The sequence below is a fragment of the Taudactylus pleione genome, unplaced genomic scaffold (genome assembly GCF_031769625.1).
Source record: "Taudactylus pleione unplaced genomic scaffold, aTauple2 ptg000687l, whole genome shotgun sequence".
Taxonomy (NCBI): Eukaryota; Metazoa; Chordata; class Amphibia; order Anura; family Myobatrachidae; genus Taudactylus; species Taudactylus pleione.
This window is the reverse complement of record NW_028285089.1, coordinates 1,678,282-1,695,539: the sequence shown is the minus strand read 5'-3', so window position 1 is coordinate 1,695,539 and position 17,258 is coordinate 1,678,282. Positions and strand designations below refer to the sequence as shown.

Sequence of the window (17,258 nt, the reverse complement as noted above, 5' to 3'; positions counted from 1 at the left end):
AACCTCAGTGTGATGAAACTTATGGCTGCCCACACACCTACACTCTTTTACAAATCAATCACTTTGACTTGTAGGCTGTTTCAATTGCAATGAAATATACAGTACCTGCATACAGTACACTGAATTTATGAGTTCTGCCAATATAAATGATTGGGGAAGGGGGGGGGGGGAGATTTATGTATGTCTATATTAAAAGAAGTTTCCTTTACTGTGAGTTCCTTACCTGTTTAATAGATGTGCAACTTGTGTATGGTTCAGTGTCTGGGTGCGTTTGAGACTCCTATACAATTCCCATGTGAACCACATTAGTTTAGCATTCATATGTGGTTGCCAGGGTGCAAATTCTATTTTGCACAGACCTCAAATTATCACATAGGTCATCATTACCACAGTGGCTACAACATAAGATTTCAAAATCATTGAAGGGGAAAAACCCCATTATTATTACTATACAGAAATACAAGCTGTCCTCCGTTGCTTCCCCTTCCAATAGGACCTCATGTTCCAAGTACAAATGCATAGTTATGCATTCAAACTCCAACTGTAGTGTATCAATCACAAACTCTTATATAGCCTATATATCACATATGTGCAATGTTACCAAAAAAATCCTTTATCACATCTATTACTCCATCAAAACATCCACAGACAACTTATTGGCTATATAACAATACTGATCTATAATGTATAACACCATATGCTAGCTCGAGATGTGGTCAAAACATAGACAATAAAAATGTTGACTGTCATAATGTTGACATGGACATAAGATCAACTGTTAAAATGAAGACACAGGCAAAATGTCAACAGGGTCACAATGTCGACAACCAAAATGTAGATACAGAAAAAATGTTGAGTCATTATATAGACACGTCTGTATTATCAAGGTCTACATTGACCATAAATAATTAAATTTAACTCCTCCGGACCTCTCAACCTGGGCTGGAATTGGAAAATAGGGGGAACCACACGCCGTATTCCCCCATTTTCCAATAGCCAGGACCAGGCTGAACCAGCCAGGAGGATAATGCTATAGCAGGGAGAAAAACAGCATAGGGTAACAGCGGTATCAGTGGTAAGCAGAATAGTGATATTGCAGGGGTTAACATCAGTATTTAGTTACCTCACATCAGGAACTAAATACGGTGCATCCGCATAGTACTATGACACTCTCTACACAGTAAAGATGGCGCCAGCTCCACACGAGCAGTAGCCCAACATCCTCTGGTCAGAGGTCGCGCCTCCCTCTGACTTTGGGTCCTAGTACCCAACATGTATAGTAGAGAGAGGAGACAGTACTGTAGCACACTGCTCTCTAACACCCCTCCTTGCTCTGGGCTGTTCCGGTTACGTAAAAACATAGGCCCTCATTCAGAGCCTGACGCTCTGAGCAGAGCGCACACTCTGAATGAGGGCCGTCCTCCATAAAAATGGAGCGTCCTCCTGGACGCTCGTATAGCTGTGAGTCACCACCCACAGCCTATACGAGCGTGCAGGTTGATGGTCGCGATGGTCTTGACCATCGCCACTGTGAGCCGGAGCCTGCGGTTGAGTTTCTCAACCGCAAGGCCCGGAGTGATTTTGGCTCTATCAGAGCCAAAATCACTCCCACTGACATCACTAGTGATGTCAGTGGGCCGGCTTCTGACGGTAGGCATTCCCTTGGGAACGCCCCCGTCTGGGAGGCACGCCCACCAAAGGGGGCGTGCTGTCAATCAACATCGACAGCACGCCCCCTTTGATCAGACACAACGAGCGAAGGAAAGTCCTTCGCTCGTCGCGTCTGGCGCATGTGCACGACGGAGCTCCCTCCATCGTGCGCATGCTCAGTGCACACCATCGAACCACTTGCGAGCGGACAGCCGTTCGCGAGTGGGTCTGAATCAGGCCCATACATCACACTTTACTCAATAGTCCATCCTATAACCATAAACATTTTGGTTATGCATCAAAAAACAATGAAACATCTCAACATATCAAATGTATTCCAGTCCACATGCTTTTAGGAACACACATAGAACTTGTGAAGTTGGTCCCTTTGTCATCATATCAGCTTCATTATCTTCACTAGCCACAAAGTTGACAATGACAGACTTCCTGTCCACTACCTCTTGGATAGAGTAATGTCTGATAGCTATGTGCTTAGACTGTCCATGGTGCTTTGTACTGTAGGACAAGTACCGTATATGACACCTCTATTGTCACACTCTGTGTTGATAGTTTCATCTTGTTCCAGTTCACAAAAAGTGTTCTTTAGGTGTAAGGCTTCCTTGGCTAACTCTGTAAGTGCCATATACTCAGTGGTGGCTAGGGCAACAGTGGCTTGCTTCCTGGTTTGTCTTTATTATAATAATTGCTTTATAGGCAGACTACAAGCATATGCAGGCCCTTAATGTCCGGGCATGCTGACACTTGTGGTTCAACAAGTGCCGTCATGCCGGGGCAGGTTTGCTTGGACTTTTAGGAAGTCTGTAAAGAACATTAACTATATAATTACCATAAACTCCGCACTTACTGCCCAGGTGTTTGGTTGTTCCTTGGGAGGGGGGACCCCATTTCATTTTTGTGGTCCCGACTTTCTGAGGAACTCCAGCGCTGGCCTAACCAGTTTTGGTCTGCTTAACGTTATGGAAGGGGGACCCCATGCTGCTATAGCATTATACCCCGGCAGGTTTGGACTGGTGCAGGTTATTGGAAATAAAGGGAACCCCACACTGTTTTTACCCCTATTTTCCAGTGCTAGCCCGGGGCTGGTTATGGATTGGTGGGGAACTCCAGTTTTTTTTTCATCAATGTAACTATTTATGGTCAAATAGACATGCATAATATGGGCATATCTATATGATGACTGCCGACATTTTAACAGTTTCTAAATTTTGGTTGTCTACTTACTGGGCTCGATTCTATTCAGTGCGATGTAAATAGCTCCGGGAGTGAGCTCCCGAAGCTATTCAATACATCGCGCTGACAAGTCCGACTAATGATTTCTTCTCTCATCCCTCCAGGGATGAGAGAAGAAATCCGACAAAAGTCCCGGCGCGAGGCTGTTTTCTGCTTTTAGCGCCGGGAAAACAGCCTCGCGCCGGGAAGTTAAGTCGGGGAATGTCCATTATCGCGCCTATACACCCTGTTTAAGGCGCGATGACGAGCCTTCCCCGACCTAACAGCGCGATGAATTGAATAGCTCCGGGAGCTATCTCCCGGTGCTATTTACATCGTGCTGAATTGAATCGTGCCCTATGACATTAGACATTTTTTTTTTAAATCCTTTATTTAGAAAGCTCACAGAGAAATCATATGGAAAAACACAAATATAATAAACAGTACAAATGAGCCATTTTTTTTAATTAAATAATTAGCGATAAGCATATGGGGGAGGGGGCAGTAGAGGGGGTGGGAGGGTGTTGGGGTTATGGGAACAGGACTACCAAGGGAAGCAAAATATTATAGAGAATGCCAAATGCTAGACAAGAAGCATTATAAGGAAGAAACACGTGCCATTTGGATAACAGGAGAAAAGAGTATTCAGTTAGTTAGGAAGGTTTGTCATAGAGGAGTCAGATTGGGGGGAGCAGACTCAGCCATTGCGCATGAATCACATATGGGTAGTGAGCACAGGGAGCAGAGGTGGCGAAGTGCCATCGTACGAGAGCCACAGAGCCCAAACCTGAGAAAACATATGGCCTCTATCATGAAGATAGTAGGTAATATTTTCCATTTCCGCTATATGCCGAATTTGTGACTTTAGGGTAGAGATGGTTGGTGGAAGAGGGTTTTTCCAGTTACCAGCAATCAAACTTCTAGCACCAACTAAAACATGGGACAATAATTTAACAGAGCGGTTGCTGAGATCAAGAGGGGGGTAACTTAAAAGGAAGGTCCATGGGTCTTTCAGAATCGGGTCTCCAAAGACAGTGTTCAGAAGAGCATGAACCGAGGCCCAGAAAGGCTTAAGAGCCGGGCAGGTCCACCACATATGGGTTAGGGTACCTCGGAGGCCACAGTTTCTCCAACAGAGGGGTGAAGCAGAAGGGAACATATGGGAGAGCCGTACTAGGGTATGGTACCAACGGTAATACAATTTGTAAGAAGTTTCTTTAAGGCGGGTAGAAATAGAGGTTTTAGCAATTGCCAGTCTCATGCCATCCCAAGCCTCTTCTTCAGGTGGAGGGCCAACATCTATCTCTCAGGAGGATTCACGGGGATTATTAGTAGGCAGAGCAGCATCAATGAGAATGCCGTATATTTGAGAGATCATCCCTTTATACATGGGGCAATATTTACAGAGTCGTTCAAAAGGAGTGAGGTCGCGGAGCAGTGGGGTCTGTGGTGAGGAGCCTAAAAAATATTGTATTTGGAAATATTCAAAGGGATTTAGGGATTGGGTTGAACATTGCAGTGGTAGGTCTGAGAGAGAGCCAGAGCCCTTGTGAACAAAAATCAGACGTTGGACATTTTAACTACCAACATTTTGACCTTGACAACATTCCCATGTGTCTATATATTAATGGTCTTCATGATGGACCTGACTCAGAGTTATACCGGACGGTTTGCAGACAACTCTGATGGTGGCTGATTGGTGCGCCGATCAGTGTCTGTGAGATTGCTCATAGTGCAACCTAAGCTGCAGCATAATTGACATATTGCAGCCATTTAGGGGCGGGGAAGGGGCGGTGACAGTCAGAGTAACAGAAAGTGCAGCTACACTGGCCACGACTGCATGTAAACAAATCACTCCTGCCTATTATTTTATAGACTATACTTGATCAATGCTACTTCAAAGCTGATTGGTTACTATGGGCAACTTTTCCACTGGTCCACGTCACCACGATTTTCACTGCTGGATACATAACCCCTTTAAAGAGATAGATAGATAGATAGATAGATAGATATAATTTCAGAATCAAAATGTCTGTTGGGTAGTGTTATAGGTATATCCTGGCCAAATGACAACCTGGCTTTAAAATGTAGCGGCCATGCAGCATGGAAAAACCTAAGTCCCTCTATCATGCCCACCTTGTCCCATCGAAAGATGCAAGTACCCTTGTTTGCAGAGTTGTAACTAGACTTTTTAGTGCCCTGGGCCAGAAAGAGCATTGGCACCCTCCCCCCATTTTTCAATTGGTGACATTAGGAGCTCGTCTGGAAAAGGACGTGGCCCCATGGGGAAGGGGCATAAGAAATTTGATTTGCAGGAGCAGATAGCTGCATGTGTAAGGTGTCTGACTGCCCAGTGAGAGGTGATGGGTTTGAGTCCCAGGTACGATACTATTTTGAAATGAATACATTAAATAAAGGAGGATGTGACTGAAGGTGCTTGGAGAGGTGGCCAAATGAAAGTGGAGTCAGTCAGGTAGGAGATGGGGATGTCCAAGAGATGCAGGGGATTAAAGAAAAGGAAGCTACTAGTGAGAATTATTATAAACAGAAAATTGACAGGTGCCGCTGAGTAGCGCACCCTGCTCTGTGGAGCCCTGTGCCGTGGCACATGTCGCACTACCCTAGTTACGGCCCTGCTCGTTTCTAAGAGTGTCCCTTTTCGAACGAAGTGCCCCCTTTAGTAGTTATTGTCTGGTAAGAACCAAGACAATATTTGAAACTGTACCACAAAAAATACAATTTTCCACAGATTGGGCGGGGGTACCTAAACACCTGATCTCCTCCAAATTGAAAAAAGGGCTCCTTTCATTTAAACACTTGCCTGGCATGTTCGCATTTTTCCGACCACACTAGGCTGTGCATTATCTGACCTGGTCGCAATAAGGTGACCAGTCAGTTATTGTGGGCAGCCGCAGAAAGAGAATCTTCACACAGCTGCTGCTCTAAGAGGGACATGCACCCTCCCCCAGTGTCTGCAGTGCTGCCAATTACTGCTGATCGGTCAGCACAGCAGAAACCCCCCCCCCCCCCCACACACAGACGCTGGGAAAAAGTACATTTCCCCTCACTCCCTAAAGTTTACCTGGTGCAAGAAGCCCCTGTAAAAATAAAAAGTCTCAATGTTTCCGATGTTGGTGACCCGATGTTGAATAAACTTTTTTTTTTTAACGGCATCACTATTGGAGGCGTGCCCAGCATCTACATAGGTGCTGGGCTTCCCCGAAGCTCTTCCTTAAGGTGAATGGATGCCCTGCATATGCGCACGGCATCTATTCATGCAGCGGCGAGGCTGCTACAACAGCTAAGTGTGAACACTAATACACTGTAGACAAAAGTGATTGGACACCCCCACGCAAGCGAAATGCATACCATTTACACACAAGTTAGAAATGGCCACTGAGAGCCGTAACTAGACTTTGGTGCCCTGTGCCAGAAAGAGCATTGGCGTCCCCCCCCTATTTTTCAAATGGGGACAAAACGCACCCAAAAAAGGGGCATGGCCTCATGGGGAAGGACCAGGGAAGAGATGGGGGAGGCCAGGAGATGCTGGGGATAAAATAAGAGGTAGCTACAAGTGAGAATGATTATAAAGCCCCGAACAACGCCCCGCTGCCCTGGTTACAGCCCCATCGACATTAATATGGTGCTTTCGACAAGAACACTCGTAAGCAGGCCCATGCACTTGCAGTTCAACGAAAACAACAATTGTTTTTATCAGGACGACAATGTCACCTGTCATGTTTCCAGGGCTGGACTGGTATACAGAAAATTCGGTAACCTGGATGGACTGGCCAGCTCTGAGTCCAGATCTTAACTTCATTGAGAACCTCTGGGATGAATTGTAGCGACGGGTGCATTCTAGGCCAACTCGACCTTCTTCATTGTCACAGTTGGTCACTTTACACAGGGCGGAATGGCAAAACATACAGTCTGCTGTTGTCCAGGAACTTGTGGAAAGTTTGCCAAGAAGGGTGTCTGCAGTAATCACTGCACATGGTGGACCTACAAAATACTGACATCAATAAAATCTCGTAGATCTATTTGCTGTCAGCGTCCAATCACTTTTTTCTACATAGTGTAGTGAATTGGGCTCGTTAATTTTTTTCCCCCACGCAGCCGCGAGGATTTTCCTATTCAGTTAGCCGTGAGAGTTTTAGGCTTCGTAATTTCAATTGGATTTAAAATGACTCTCCTCGCAGCCTGGGAAAAAAAACATTATTTTGAGGTAAAAATGTTGGGACTTGACCCTCCCCCACCCCCCAATGATCAATTAGTCAATTAAAAGTTTTTAATGAACTTAATTGGGCCGATAATTACTTGTCATGTCAAAGTACAGAATAATGGGTTATAAGATGTGGGACATCTATATGGGAGTGCTGTATGGATGGGTCAGGTGTTTCTATGATTGCCAGTGGGAGTTACAGGTGTTTTTTTTAAAGTGTCTTCAAATGACTCAAAAATCTGCTTACAGACATATTTATGCACCCCATATTTAAGTACAGAATATATTTTAACAAAAATAAAATAGTTTTATCATTTTTTAACTGTTCTTAAAATAGTTAAACTCAGCCATTTAAAAGCACCAAATATATATACCGTATTTTTATTATGGACAGTAAAAAATGTCTAGAATGTGATCCAATATTTGTTTAACTATTTTTAGGGTAGGCTGATTACCCCATGTTTATTTTCAATTTCCTTCTGGTTTTTGCAGAAAAATGAATGCACCTAATGTTAATCTGAAATTGAGCATGAAAGCCACCTTATTTTGTGCTTCAAAAATCTCACGGTCAGTTAAATATGCCCCGTGGAAGCCTGCTTTTTGTTATTTTTGAAAGGTAGATTAATGTCGAAACAAGAACCGCAAAGTATTTATTTGTGGTGTTTACTTAAAAAACAAAATCACGTTTGATTTCGGTTACGTAATATTGATTTTGGAATGTGACGAGCCCTTACTTTGAAATTTGGCCTTCGCACAGGATTAATACAACACTCAAAAGTAAAAGGGTTAATGGAGTTTAAAGTAATTTCATATTTTTCGGTCTCCGTATTTTGGTGCATTAAAATATAAGTCATAAGCTTTGATGTCTAGATGTGGTAACTAAAGACACACAAACTGCAATCTATGGAGAGATATAACTGCTTATTCCCATTACAGAGACACATTTCTAGCTTTTTGTATTAGTCAACAGCAATCTTATATAAGGTTTTTAGGGTTCTTTCGATTTAAAGTGAATGATTTCATTTATTACCTTTTTGATGTGATAAATAGTGGACTGATTCATTAAACATATGGGCATATTGTGACAAACTAAAAATATTTTAACTAGCAGGCCAAGATTAAAATCTTTCAATTAATAAAGCCAGAACATTAAAATCTTTAAAATAATAAAGTCTGCGCACTTCATGTGTTTTTATACTTATTTGGTAACTTTGTAATCTATTTAGTATTGCATTTATTAAAGAGTTAGAAATATCACTAAGGTATCAACCAAGTATATCTTGCCTTTTTTTCTCTGTAACTATATGACCAACCTGAGTGTTGAAGTAGTGTATGCTTTGTAGTACTATCTTGTAACAGTCTTTTTTTTCTGTGTTTTTTTTTTCAGGTTGGGTAAGCAATCAAAATGTGCCTATGTGGACGACGTTTGTGTAACATCAACATGAAAGAACAGTATTATTTTTATGGCAATCTACGTAATTTGCTGCTGTCATTTTATCAATTGATGTTTTTTTTTTGCATTACTTTTTTTTTTTTTTAACAATTTTTTGTTTTAAATTTAAACTTCTAAGTTCTTGAACTATCCATATTTTTTAAATACTGCTGGTTAAACAGCAGTAACCTGACACCTTAACTTTAATTATTGTTTTAGTTCCTCCAGATAGAAATAGCTAAATTTGTACTTTTTTTTTTTTATGGATATTCCTAAAGCAGAAACAAATGCAATCAAAGTTAAACTTTTAATTCACTATCTGTCTGTCTTTTAAAATCCAGTAACACTTTACAACTGGCATGAGCAGTTTCAATGTCTTTGTAGCAAACAAAGATTATTAAAAATAATAATGATATAGTTACGTAAAATTTAAGTCTGTTTACTGTAGCTGCACAAAATTAGTACTCTTAGGGGTAAATTTACTAAGATGAGAGTTCGATTAAGAAGTGATGTTGCCCATAGCAACCAGTCAGATTCTACTTCTCCTTTATCTGGCACCTTCTAGAAGATAATACCTGGAATCTGGTTGCTATGGGCAACATCACTTCTTAATAAAACTCCCATCTTAGTAAATTTACCCCTTAGGGTTGTATTTACTAAAACTTCTAAAAAGGAAAAGTGGAGGTATCCTCATAGTAACACATCCTAGCTTGAGTATCTTATCCATTCTTGTAAATGATAGCTGGAATGTGATTGGTGCTATGGGCAACAACAACACTTTTCCTATTTAGTATATACTGTATATACCCTGTGTGTTATTTATGACTTAGCTGATCCCACATTGATAACCCAGTCAGCTGTAGCTGGGGTTGTTCTTCATGGTGCTTGTTGGTTAGTGGGTTTCCTTTTGAAAATGTAACAGCAGAGCTGTGCTAAAAGTAAGCAAGGTTTTACATGAATCACTTCACCAGTATTTACGGTGCAAAAAACATAGTGTTGGATATAAGGAGAATATGTCTATCTTTTCAGATGTTCCACAAGGGTCGCCACAGATGGTAAGGAGAGATATAGGGCTTTCAGTAACTCACAGGTAAGCTATAACAAGGAATTGGCAAGTGTAAACAATACATATTTCTTGTGTGACATGGAGCTTAACTTAACATTAATATATATAGGTAAACCATCTGCAGGGCATTTTCTTGCTATATTTAATGTGATCTTTAGTAGAAAGTCGCTCCCCCCCACGATTGTGCTTATCTGCACCCCACTATATGGTAAATAGGTGGGAGGGGAGGGGGTATGGTCCCTTTTCTCAGTAACCTTCCATGAATTCCCCCATTTCTTTGATCCAGGAGACACGACAAGTATACAGCATGATCATTTTGTGGTGGCTAATCTAGACCTGATATTCTTCCATACATGCCCTATTACATTGATCCAGAAACCTCCACAAGTATACGGCATGATCAGTTTGTTGTGTCTTACAAAATTGTCAGTACGATGTTGTGGCTATAAATAACATTTAACATTTTTGGAGATTTGTTACGTTTATCAAATCTGTTTTATAAACTAGTTTCTAAATTTATTTCTTAATTAAAATTGATTAATGATTGAAATTGATCTGATGCATTTTTCTCAGCAGTACAGAACTGGGAGAGGAAGTAACTGTAAGAATACACACACTGTATGAGTAGTTACAGTGAAGTCCGTGTTCCCCAGAAAATGTTGCCAGCTCTGTGGCATCAAGAAGTAGCCGTGTGGGGGCATTTGCAATAATGACATATTGAAATTCTGACCTTTTATTAATTTAAAGTTAAGATTAACATTTTATATATTATTCTCTTCTTCTTAGAGGTCCAGTTGTCTGCATCTTTTTCATAATGAAACTTTGTAGGATCTGGTACCTCTATAGTGAAATCAGCATCAGATTATTTAGTGGGCTCTGTTTCTTATGATTCCTTAAATAGCTTTTAATTCATTATAAAGTAGAAAATCATCTTTTACATTCAATGTGCTTACAGGTATAGTCAGTCCAATAGCAGCAAGTTTGCTAAATGTGGAACAGATTCTTAGAGCTCAGTTGATGTGGAAAATGTATGCATTGTGTCTAGAATATAGATTTTGAAGGACTCCTTTTGATGCAGCTGCCCATTCTAGTTTACTACTTTCATAGTTTAAGATTGAAGAACTTCCATTTTTAGAATAATGCTCAAAAAGAATATCGCAAGCCTCATTTTCTCATGGTTCTCTATATTGATAACTCTTGAAAAACAGAATATGATTGGCATATTTGGAAATCTTGCTTCTAGGTGGTCTATGTAGTTACCATAGATATTTGTCTTAAAAGCAGTAGCATTAGAACAATTTATTCTAAGGACTGACCATTCACAAGCAAGACGTAGATGGAGATTTTTAAAATGAGTAGCAGGTTTGTGTTACAATTCCATAATGCATAGTTTTGTAGTTTCTTAGATAGGGTCTATATCTGTTAAATGAACATCTTGCTTTTGTCAATTAGATAATTTAGAGAAATGAGGCAGCACATCTGAAAGCATCATAAGTGAGGCTATGAAATTGTATGTTCTCATAATTGCTTAGACCTTCAGCTGTGATGTCGTCAATTCATTCAGCGGATTCTTTCTAGTTCAGCAATGACACCACCCAAGGATTCTCTTAACGCACACACGGAGGTAGGGCAGGCTTAATTTACATTTCCCCCGCGGCTGCTGCTCTCTGCAGCCTCCAGGTGAGAAGTCCTTCCATGCTGACTGATCTGCAGCATGGCAGTCACTGGGGGAGGATACAGAGGGGCTGAGAAGTCAGTTAACGCACTGCCTGGTGTGGTCATAAACAATGCGACCATGCCAGGTAGGTGGTTAAAGGCTGTACAGAAAGTCAACAGACGGCCACCTCACTAGCCATTTTACGTTCAATCTGAGGACTGTTCAGTTTATTTTGCCCATTTCAGTGAAATTGGCCATTCTAATGGGGACATTTTGAAAAAAGAACAGTTGTCTTAAGATATCATTCAATTTTACTAATTAAGGCACCTGAGCAGCTCTTGGGCACTAGCAAAAGCCAGTCGGTGGTTCATACAATGACAGTTGGCCGAGACGCCGCAGGTTTGCTTCTCCTTTGTGCTTCCTAATCATGACAGCTGCCCCATCAGCCTAGACCCACCAAGTTACACTTTATCTACCCTATATAGGCATAGCTGCTTCAAAACACAGATGTCTTTCGTATCACACAAAACAATGAAATAATCTGCTGAATGGAAATATTGCAGTATTTTACATTTGTGAAGCTAGGATCTCAAGCAATACTTGCATTTTTCTTTCCAAAGAGTAATTTGCATTATTTCCAATATCACAATGCTTTATGTATGTATGTATAACCCATAGCCTTGCAGTGCTCAAGCACATTTCTGTACAATGTAGTGTGTGGTAGTTTGGCAACCCATACATAGTTCTTAAAGCTCCCACAAAAGCATCTCTCTGCAAGTTAATCAAAACTGAAATGCATTGTTTAATTTCTATTATCCAGTATATTTGAACACGAAACAGTGTGTAATTTACTTTGCTCATGGTCAATTAAACTTTCTTTTCAAAGTATTTTGCACGGAATGGTCACCCAAGTCACTTCCTTGTTTGTGGCCGTCTCTTTGCATATTTTATACACATGGAACACATAATTTCATTACCAACAACCACTGAAATGTTTTAAAGCTGTCACTGTTTAGTGCGTTGTTTAGAGAAACATTTTTCATGCGAAACAGACGGTAATTCATAAGATAGACCAGGCCAGTGTGCAATGTCCTTGTTGGGAATCTCTGGCTCTGTTCATGAGTTTGAACCTTCATTTTTCTTTTAGAAACTTAAGATTGTTGTTTTCTGATTTAAACTCTCGGGGGGGAATTTAATTAGCCGTTGTAAATTACCGCAGCTAATTGATCCCCCGGGGGTTATTCAGTTATCCCCGTTAGCCGGCACTATCGGTGAATTTTTTTCCACCTGCCCGGAGGCAGGCAAAACAAAATCCCTGTTAAGTGCTGTTTTTTTGCTGTTCCCGCTGGCAACCGCTCCCTTCCTTCTATAATGGGGGATCGATCTTTTCTGCACTCCATTCTGATGCTGGCCAGCACTATGACACAGCCAATAAGTTGCGCTGTGCTTACGTTTTTATATGAAACGTCAGTTGAGCACCAGATCACAGTGCCAGGCAACCGGGGATTTTTGCCAGGAGGACCGCCAGAGAAATATAGAATGAGGAGAGCACAAAGTGTTATTCATGATTACAAAATAACACTACAGAAGCCCTGTGTGGCATAGAAAACATGCTGCTTGCTAAGAAGGTGTACGTGTACCTTTTTAGTTCGCATTGATGGATTGTGGAATACTTAATGGCTTCTCTGTTTTTAATTAGTGATATTCTGCAACACATAGGACATGAGAGCCTTAATTAAAAGAGGAAGCCTTGTGATTATCTATCACTAGTGTATTCCAATATATTTCTTGATCATTGTGCCTGTGGCTAAGATTTTGTTACATTTTCCACAATCCAGCACTGTTCAATTAATCGTTTTCTAGAAAGAAAATAAAACCTACTTAGCTGTACTTTTGACTGTCTTGTGTTTTTATATATTTGTAATTCTGAATATTTTAAAAAAATTACCTTGCCAAAAGTCTATGGACATGTGTCTGTTTGCATACATACTTTATGCTGTTGTTTTTTTACAGTAGATGTACCGAGAAAAGTATTGTTGAGGGTAATTTTTGTGCTGTGTAAGTGCTACTTGAACTTTACATAGATGGCAATGAGTTTTAAACAGTGTGTCATACAGTAACTTAAGGACTGGAGCAGATTATTAAATGAAGTGTTTTGGGGAAAGTGTAAAAACCAGTGGTCACATAATATGCTGTTCTACAGGCGTCCATTTTATTTGTGGCATGCCGTGTCCTCTTTTAGCAGTAATTAAACATTTGTAAAATGGGAATATGGCAGTTTAACTAAGTGAATGAGCGGTATGGTTTAAAGCAGCCATGTGGCGCCACCTTTATGGTTTGAATAACATGTTTTTGTTTTTTCTTTTAGCTTTATATATTATTTGCAGCGGCCTATTCATGTTTTTCTTTATTTTAACAGATTTTCTACAAAATCTTGGTTATCGCAAATGTGTCACGTTTGTCAAAAGAGTATGATGTTCGGAGTTAAATGTAAACACTGCAGGTAACTTATACCCAATTGTCTGTTTTTATTGTATTTGTTGTGTTTTGATGCCAAGTGTGTACTGGAGGGGTAGCGTGCAGTAGCAAGCATGCCATTCTATAGGGAGCTTAAAGTCTGACAGCATTTAAAAATACTACTAATATAATATTAGAAGGTGATTATAGATAGAAATAATTGGGCTGGGTAAGGGATCCCAACTGTCAGAATATCAACAGATTTCTGTAAGTATTATGGGCCTGATTCAGACCCACTCGCGAGCGGCTGTCCGCTCGCAAGTGGGTCGATGTTCTGCACTGAGCATGCGCACGACGGAGAGAGCTCCGTCGTGCACATGCGCCAGACGCGACGAGCGAAGGACTTTCCTTCGCTCGTTGTGTCTGATCAAAGGGGGCGTGCTGTCGATGTTGATTGTCAGTGGGAGATTGTGTTGATTGTAGTGATGTCAGTGGGAGTGATTTTGGCTCTGATAGAGCCAAAATCACTCCGGGCCTTGCGGTTGAAAACCTCAACCGCAGGCTCCGGCTCGCAGTTTTGATGGTCGCGATGGTCAAGACCATCGCGGCCATCAAACTGCACGCTCGTATAGGCTGTGGGTGGTGACCCACAGCTATACGAGCGTCCAGGAGGACGCTCCATAGTTATGGAGGACGGCCCTCATTCAGAGCGTGCGCTCTGCTCAGAGCGTACGGCTCTGAATGAGGGCCTATATCCTGCTACTTTTTCTCTAGTATTCTGCTGTTTGTTTGCTGATCTGTTTAAATTTTTGGCTACTTTTGTGCAAATTTTTGAAATTGAAAGTGCTATGCAAATGTAAGATTAGTAGTGCAAAAATACACTCACAGCACCTTAGCGTGAGAGTGTCATTGCCACAGTGCGCCATCTCACGCCACTCTATTGAATATGTCTTGCACTGAGAGCAATGTTGTCAAAAAAACTCCATGAAGATTCATGTATCTCAACTTACAAAGCACATCATAGTGTAATATTGAAAAAATATATAGCTTTAAATATTTAAAATAACATACCAGTATGCCCAAACAGTTGCAATATGTGTTACTATGGGCATTATTTAGAGCATGACACAATTTTGTGTACAGTAGATGTAAAATGTAAGTGACTTGTTCTTGGATGACCCGATCCGCCACTCTAGGCACAGGATGCCGCAATAGGAACTGCTTTTTGGAGCTTCTAGTATTGGCCCCCATGCTGGGGTGACAGGCCTCCCTTTGGGTCTTATTAATCACCCACAGTGATGGCAAAATCACTGTCTCTATTAGAGGTGTAATTCCCTTTTGCTTTGTCCCTTATTCATTATCTGTAACTAAAGTGCCTGTGGGTATATCCATTTCTTGATCTCTCTGCCTCATCAATATACCTTGTTCTCATCCTAATATAATAATATATACAGTCCTTGAAGTGGTGCTGGCAAAATACTATGAAATGAACATAATGTTTTTTGTTTTATTTTTCAACCTGCAGGTTAAAATGTCATAACAAATGCACAAAAGAAGCCCCACCGTGTAGAATATCATTCCTTCCTTGTAAGTTACAAGTTTGAGATAGGGGTAGGGGTGGTAGCCCTCACAATTCTAGATCACTGCTTAAGTCGCAGTAAACAAACACATACTTTTTTATTGTTTTTTTTTGCTTTAATTGCAGTACCAAAAATAAGAAGAACGGAGTCTGTGCCATCGGATATTAACAACCAGGTGGATAGACCTGCAGAACCGCTGTTTGGGACTCTACCAAAAGCCCTCACTAAGAAGGTATCTAGAGCGTGGAGTACTGTAAAATGATGAGTGACTGCTTTCCAGAGCAGAGTATTGCTCACACTATAATTATATATGCTCACATTAAATTGTATTTGTTTTACTTTCACTAAGATTGTTTTGTGTGTTTTTTTTGTTTTCCATATTATAAAAATAGCCATTGACTTAAAGGTTTATATGTGCTACCACTTCTAATATTTTTATGAAAAACCTTTAGACAAAATATAGATATATTCTTCCTCCATAGGGGACACAATTTTTACGCTGGGTATAGGTTGGTGAGTTGGAGTCTGGGCACCACGCAGTTAATACTTGTTCACCACAGCCCAGGCACCCCTATACCCCATTCCCAGCCACAGGCATTTCAGTTTTTTGTTGGTGCCTGCAGCAGATTGCCACACTGTGTAAGCTGTGCAAATAGATTTGCAGCGCAATGACGTCAACACTGCTGCTCTATCACCTCAGCGCCGACGGCCGCAGCGCTGGCAACTGGGTCAGCGTCTTCGGCAGGAGCTCCAGACACAGGAGGAAGCTGCAAGCCGCAGCTGGCACACCAGGGGACAGGTAAGGTAGCTCCCTGCTTGCAGGGAGACGCGTTGTCGCAGCTTTTCACCACAGGTCAAAAACACAAGCGGTGCTGGCAGTGGGAACCTAGATCCTCTTTGCATCCCCATTAGACCACTAGGGCAGGTGAGCAATGGGGTGCCGCGGTGTAAGCAGCCATTTGTCCTGCCAGAAGGGGGAGGTAGGCTCTCCTAGTTTCCTCCTCCCACGCCCCTGGCCCCTTTCCCTCATAAGACGCATTCTGTCCCAGGGTGACTTCTCCTCTCTTCCCTCCTTCATAGACGCTGGGCAGCCATTTTCATAGTGCCTGCTGGTTTAGCTCGTCTCCATAGAGTGCAGGCTCGCGGTCTCCCTGTATTCCTCGCCTTCAGTGGTCAGGTTATACATATAGCTCCTTCCTTCCCTATTGGGGTTTTTTTGTTGAGAGCTTATTGCCTTTTCTACTGTGTATTGAATGTTTCTGTGTGTATGACTGTTTAATGTACATTGCATAGTCTCAGTCTCTGTATAGCCCCACTTATTTTTCTATTTGTGGTGCATTCGCATTCATTGCTCTACCCTTATTGGCACATCACAGTTCCTAGCTCTGGTGTGTGGGAACCTCATTGGATCCTTTACGCAGTCAGTTCAGGGTTTGGCACAGGTGTCAAAATCTTTCAAACAGATGCTGGACAGGGAGCGCGTTTCTAAATGTACATAAGCCCTCTAGAAGGGACAGCTCTACACGCTTGTCTGATATTGATTCAGATTCTGAAGTTTCCACAGACCATGAGGAAAACATATCTGTAGACTCTGTTGTTGAGTCCTTTTCTATTCTGGAGATCAAGGATGTGGAACCGGCCCCTATGTCCAATGCTCCTGTGTTTAAACATCAAAAGAAGGCAGATTCACAGTTCCCTTCTTCGGTACAGCTTGAGGCCCTTTTGGTAGAGGCAGAGTCCCATCCTAATAGGCGCTTCCAGGTCTTTAAGCGCATTACTTCGTTTTATGCTCTGCCTACTGCGTATTGGGCTAAATGGGGGTCCCCTCCTCCGGTCGACGCGCATGTGGCCCGTCTGGTGAAAAATACCACCATTCCTCTTACTAACACAGCATCCCTTAAGGATCCGAGGGAAGGAAGTTGGAAACTTTTCTTAAGTCTATTTACTCTAATGCAGGTGGAGCA

The 17,258-nt window shown here is 41.6% G+C and overlaps 1 protein-coding gene across 1 annotated transcript in view; it reads left to right on the top strand.

Annotated features, from left to right (window-relative positions):
* Positions 1-17,258, top strand: part of KSR1 (kinase suppressor of ras 1) — a 228,655-nt gene that overhangs the window by 155,496 nt on the left and 55,901 nt on the right. The window contains exons 5-9 of the mRNA XM_088456139.1: positions 2,609-2,613; positions 9,564-9,624; positions 13,677-13,760; positions 15,240-15,301; positions 15,420-15,526. Coding sequence (XP_088312265.1) covers positions 2,609-2,613; positions 9,564-9,624; positions 13,677-13,760; positions 15,240-15,301; positions 15,420-15,526 — 319 coding nt within the window. The remainder of the gene's footprint in view (positions 1-2,608; positions 2,614-9,563; positions 9,625-13,676; positions 13,761-15,239; positions 15,302-15,419; positions 15,527-17,258) is intronic.